The sequence below is a fragment of the Procambarus clarkii genome, chromosome 75 (genome assembly GCF_040958095.1).
Source record: "Procambarus clarkii isolate CNS0578487 chromosome 75, FALCON_Pclarkii_2.0, whole genome shotgun sequence".
In the NCBI taxonomy this organism is placed as follows: domain Eukaryota; kingdom Metazoa; phylum Arthropoda; class Malacostraca; order Decapoda; family Cambaridae; genus Procambarus; species Procambarus clarkii.
The window spans coordinates 6,660,810-6,667,202 of record NC_091224.1 but is presented as its reverse complement, the minus strand read 5'-3'; the positions used below and the strand labels follow the sequence as shown (position 1 = coordinate 6,667,202).

The window sequence follows — 6,393 nt, the reverse complement described above, 5'->3', positions numbered from 1 at the left end:
TTGATACGGAGCTAAACAAACGCATCGGTAAGGCATCTACTACCATGTCCAAACTGACAAAGAGAGTGTGGGCCAACAATAGGCTAACTGAGTATACTAAGATTCAGGTTTACAGATCCTGTGTCCTGAGCACTCTCCTTTATGGCAGTGAGTCTTGGACACTCCGCGCCCGTCAGGAAAGACGGCTGAATGCCTACCACATGCGCTGCCTTCGACACATCTTGGACATCACCTGGCAGGACAAGGTGACAAACAACAACGTCTTGGGGAGAGCAAGAATCACCAGCATGTACACAATGCTGAAACAGAGACGAATGCGCTGGCTCGGGCACGTTGTGCGAATGGGCGACGGCAGGATCCCCAAGGATCTCCTGTATGGAGAGCTGAGGCAGGGAAAGCGTCCAGTAGGCAAGCCCCAGCTACGGTATAAAGACGTATGCAAAAGGGACCTGAAAGCCATGGACGTCGATCTTGCTATATGGGAGACACTGGCTACAGACCGTTCAGCCTGGAGGCAGTCTGTTCAACGAGGTCTCTCCAAGTTCGAGGAGTCACTTGCCAAGGATTCGGAGGCAAAGAGACAGAGAAGGAAAGCCGGTAACCAGGAAGACAGACCAGAATCGGACTTCGTTTGTGCTCGGTGTGGGATGGACTGCCACTCTCGGATTGGCCTCATCAGTCACACCAGACGCTGCACCAGGATTGACAACTAGGGCGCAACTCCATAGTCTCCCGAGACTGAAGGATGCCTACTATAGCAAATTGTATTGAATTCAGGCTGTTAAAATATATTCTGTTAATTTTTAGTGTTTTGCCCTTTAAGCAACAAACTAAATTTGTTCACATTACTCCCCGACACACAACTCGAGGCTCACGCGCTGCTGCCATGTATATATATATATGTGTGTCCAATATGTCATGGCAATACACACACTATTTCGATGTTAATTTGAACTCTGGTGAAGAACATCAAACGTTACCAGGATATATTGCACACTGTGGCTGGGGTTATATTATACAAGATATCTATCAGTTATTCACCCCATTATAAGCCCTAATATTGCTGTTGGAGCTATGTTATAACGGTTCGTGGTAATTAATAATACATTACAGTAACATGTGTCCATCCACAAGGCGGACACTGACAACAGTGAAGGAGCAGGCAAGGTGTGGGCCACAGGTGTCTAATATCACATTACCAGGGAAACCTTCCCGGGGGAAATGTCAGGAAACTCCACCACCCCAGCAGTCACTCGGGCCATGGTTGACACAATGTGAAGCTGCTCACTGCCTAATAAAAAAAAGTTAGTAGGCCTAGCGTGGCTAGAAATAGGAAACTATTTATTAATTAAGTTTGTCTTAATCGTAAGTAGTATCTCTCATTTCAGGATATGTGCACCTTATATTTCAGGATATGTACACCTCATATTTCAGGATGTGTACACCTCATATTTCAGGATGTGTACACCTCATATTTCAGGATATGTACACCTCATATTTCAGGATATGTGCACCTTATATTTCAGGATATGTACACCTCATATTTCAGGATGTGTACACCTCATATTTCAGGATGTGTACACCTCATATTTCAGGATATGTACACCTCATATTTCAGGATATGTACACCTCATATTTCAGGATATGTACACCTCATATTTCAGGATGTGTACACCTCATATTTCAGGATATGTACACCTCATATTTCAGGATATGTACACCTCATATTTCAGGATATGTACACCTCATATTTCAGTTAATGTACACCTCATATTTCAGGATGTGTACACCTCATATTTCAGGATATGTACACCTCATATTTCAGGATATGTACACCTCATATTTCAGTTAATGTACACCTCATATTTCAGGATATGTACACCTCATATTTCAGGATATGTACACCTCATATTTCAGGATATGAACACCTCATATTTAAGGATGTGTACACCAGATATTTCAGGAAATGTTCACCTCATATTTCAGGATGTGTACACCTCATATTTCAGGATATGTACACCTCATATTTCAGGATAAGTACATCTCATGTGCTCAGATGGGCTCCACTACAAGGGGATTACAAGTGGTAATAATTCTCAAGGCAAAATATTAGCACATCCAGGCTTCATGCCGCCAGAGTGTACACGTCCAGGCTTCATGCCGCCAGAGTGCACACGTCCAGGCTTCATGCCGCCAGAGTGTACACGTCCAGGCTTCATGCCGCCAGAGTGCACACGTCCAGGCTTCATGCCGCCAGAGTGCACACGTCCAGGCTTCATGCCGCCAGAGTGCACACGTCCAGGCTTCATGCCGCCAGAGTGCACACGTCCAGGCTTCATGCCGCCAGAGTGCACACGTCCAGGCTTCATGCCGCCAGAGTGCACACGTCCAGGCTTCATGCCGCCAGAGTGTACACGTCCAGGCTTCATGCCGCCAGAGTGTACACGTCCAGGCTTCATGCCGCCAGAGTGCACACGTCCAGGCTTCATACCACCAGAGTGTACACGTCCAGGCTTCATGCCGCCAGAGTGCACACGTGCAGGCTTCATGCCGCCAGAGTGTACACGTCCAGGTTTCATGCCGCCAGAGTGCACACGTCCAGGCTTCATGCCGCCAGAGTGTACACGTCCAGGCTTCATGCCGCCAGAGTGTACACGTCCAGGCTTCATGCCGCCAGAGTGCACACGTCCAGGCTTCATGCCGCCAGAGTGCACACGTCCAGGCTTCATGCCGCCTGAGTGCTCACGTCCAGGCTTCATGCCGCCAGAGTGCACACGTCCAGGCTTCATGCCGCCAGAGTGCACACGTCCAGGCTTCATGCCGCCAGAGTGCACACGTCCAGGCTTCATGCCGCCAGAGTGTACACGTCCAGGGTTCATGCCACCAGTGTGTACACGTCCAGGCTTCATGCTGCCAGAGTGTACACGTCCAGGCTTCATGCCGCCAGAGTGCACACGTCCAGGCTTCATGCCGCAAGAGTGTACACGTCCAGGCTTCATGCTGCCAGAGTGCACACGTCCAGGCTTCATGCCGCCAGAGTGCACACGTCCAGGCTTCATGCCGCCAGAGTGCTCACGTCCAGGCTTCATGCCGCCAGAGTGCTCACGTCCAGGCTTCATGCCGCCAGAGTGCTCACGTCCAGACTTCATGCCGCCAGTGTGTACACGTCCAGGCTTCATGCCGCCAGAGTGCTCACGTCCAGGCTTCATGCCGCCAGAGTGCACACGTCCAGGCTTCATGCCGCCAGAGTGCACACGTCCAGGCTTCAAATTTGATCTATAAGTTTTGAAAAAAATCCTAAATTACTTAGATTCCCAACAGAAAAATATTGAAATATTTGTTTAATTCTAAAAAATAAATAGATATAATAATAATAATAATAATAATAATAATAATAGGGATCACCTGTACATCCTGAAAATAATCATTTTTTAAAAATTAATATTTTTGCTAGGGTAAAAATCAACTTTTCGAAAAACAATAAAAAAATATTCATTCATGATTAATAACTTTTTGTGGCCGAGTAATGATCCTTTGGGTCTGATGACCCTTTGTAATTAACTAATTTCTGAAGGGATCATTTGAAGACCCTTCTCGCGGTCCCTAGACCAATAAAAGTCATCTTTGCGGTCATAAAATAATTTACAGTCTATAAGTTCTGCGTTAAAGTTTACTGTATACTGACTTACTGAAGTATTCAGTAAACCAGAGTAGGTTACTGAATTAAACTAATTGATTGAGCGGTTTAATAAAGTACCTAAAGACTGTTCCTATATTAATTTATCAGGACATAAAATGTTGGAATGTTGGTGTAGAAACTTTTATGACATTTTAATAGTTAAAGGTCAGCTTAAAGGTTGGGGATATGTGGGTCCCATTGACGTCCGTCTCTGATATAAAGGTCGAGGAAGACCTTTGACCAAGAGATTATTGCGGCACTGATCCGGGCACTCAAGTTCCGGCCAGTGTCTTGTAAGATACCGCCAGTAGACGTCACGCAAGTTCCGGCCAGTGTCTTGTAAGATACCGCCAGTAGACGTCACGCAAGTTCCGGCCAGTGTCTTGTAAGATACCGCCAGTAGACGTCACGCAAGTTCCGGCCAGTGTCTTGTAAGATACCGCCAGTAGACGTCACGCAAGTTCCGGCCAGTGTCTTGTAAGATACCGCCAGTAGACGTCACGCAAGTTCCGGCCAGTGTCTTGTAAGATACCGCCAGTAGACGTCACTCAAGTTCCGGCCAGTGTCTTGTAAGATACCGCCAGTAGACGTCACGCAAGTTCCGGCCAGTGTCTTGTAAGATACCGCCAGTAGACGTCACTCAAGTTCCGGCCAGTGTCTTGTAAGATACCGCCAGTAGACGTCACTCAAGTTCCGGCCAGTGTCTTGTAAGGTACCGCCAGTAGACGTCAACAAGGATGTTACTGATTAATGAACGCCGCTCAGACAATCGCTTCTGATTAAAAAAAATCGGAAGAGTCCGAAAATTTGATCTTTATTTCATAACTAACTGTACCCAGCCACAGCAACCTTCCCCTGTCTCTCCCACTCCTCCCCACCATTCCTCCCCTCTTCCCCGTCACCACGTCCTCCCGACCATCCCCCACTGTCGTCCCCTCGTCCGTCGTCCCCTCGTCCTCCCCACCATTCCCCACTCCCTCGTCCGATGCATTCCCAAATGATCTGATGTTCCAATCAGAAAATTGGGAACTTCAAATGATCTGATTTTCCCATCACTGAAATATAAGGAAAGCTGTTAAAAAACGAAATGAGAAACAAAACAATTTTTTTTTTATTTAAAAACAATAGTTTTTTTATACAAAAAAACTATAGTCATAAAATGAACATATGGTTAACAACACAGCTCAGTTCCAACGCAATGTCACACAAAATAATTAAATCAAAATGAAAATAAATCGAAATCTATTAAAATTCTATTTATGAGAGCAATCAGAAAATTTAAATGGAATAGTAACATATTTAGTACAGCGCTGTTTTCCGAAAAAGCATATTAGTTTCCCCGTCACAGACGTGACATGTATATAATATGTATATAAGAACCTGCTCAGATGCGAATAGAACGTTGTGTCAAAATGTAGAAGAAATCGGTGAAGAACTTTGGGAGATCAGCGGTTTTGAACAAACGAACATTTACATTTTAATTTATGTAGATTAAATTTGAATATATTAAAAAGTAATAGACAGAGACGAACTGAGTTAGAACACCAGCGTCAGTTTATGTCCCTCACCGTTGACAGAAACCACTGTCAAGGGTCCCTCACCGTTGACAGTAACCACTGTCAAGTGTCCCTCACCGTTGACAGTAACCACTGTCAAGTGTCCCTCACCGTTGAGAGTAACCGCTGTCAAGTGTCCCTCACCGTTGAGAGTAACCGCTGTCAAGTGTCCCTCACCGTTGACAGTAACCGCTGTCAAGTGTCCCTCACCGTTGACAGTAACCACTGTCAAGTGTCCCTCACCGTTGACAGTAACCACTGTCAAGGGTCCCTCACCGTTGACAGTAACCACTGTCAAGTGTCCCTCACCGTTGACAGTAACCACTGTCAAGTGTCCCTCACCGTTGACAGTAACCACTGTCAAGTGTCCCTCACCGTTGACAGTAACCACTGTCAAGTGTCCCTCACCGTTGACAGTAACCGCTGTCAAGTGTCCCTCACCGTTGAGAGTAACCGCTGTCAAGTGTCCCTCACCGTTGACAGTAACCGCTGTCAAGTGTCCCTCACCGTTGACAGTAACCACTGTCAAGTGTCCCTCACCGTTGATAGTAACCACTGTCAAGTGTCCCTCACCGTTGACAGTAACCACTGTCAAGTGTCCCTCACCGTTGAGAGTAACCGCTGTCAAGTGTCCCTCACCGTTGACAGTAACCGCTGTCAAGTGTCCCTCACCGTTGACAGTAACCACTGTCAAGTGTCCCTCACCGTTGACAGTAACCACTGTCAAGTGTCCCTCACCGTTGACAGTAACCACTGTCAAGTGTCCCTCACCGTTACTTAACATGGTAGTAAGAAGTATCGCCAGACAACGCTCTATCATCACGCCAGGAGTCATTAACAGACATCAACGTCAGGGGCGACAACCCCGAGTTGTCATCAGTGTTGCAGCAGCCATAGAAAAGACTTACGCTTTCATCTTTTCATCCGCTGTGGTATAAGATCTGATATCATAGTGCCCCCTGTGTTGCGGACGAAATGTATGTGTGTGTCTGTGTTCCCCTGTGTACCAGACGGTCTCTTATTGTCTTCTGAAGATGAGATCACATCTGTGGAGAGGATGCTTTACCCCCCTCCCCCCACTGACAGGCTCTCAGTGGGAGATGAAGGGCCTCCAGCATCCACAGCATCACCCAAACGTTGTTCTGGGACACTCAGTTC

General features: G+C 46.6%; 1 protein-coding gene across 1 annotated transcript; it reads left to right on the top strand.

The window, feature by feature from the left end:
- Positions 1 to 2,046: 2,046 nt before the first annotated feature.
- LOC138356974 (uncharacterized) lies at positions 2,047 to 3,282 on the top strand. The gene has a single exon (XM_069313505.1). It carries the CDS (start codon positions 2,047 to 2,049, stop codon positions 3,280 to 3,282), a length of 1,236 nt encoding a protein of 411 aa, XP_069169606.1.
- Positions 3,283 to 6,393: the final 3,111 nt, after the last annotated feature.

Bases quoted from the DNA above. Each gene is read 5' to 3' on its own strand.
- LOC138356974 (XM_069313505.1), top strand. From the start codon at position 2,047: ATGTGCTCAGATGGGCTCCACTACAAGGGGATTACAAGTGGTAATAAT.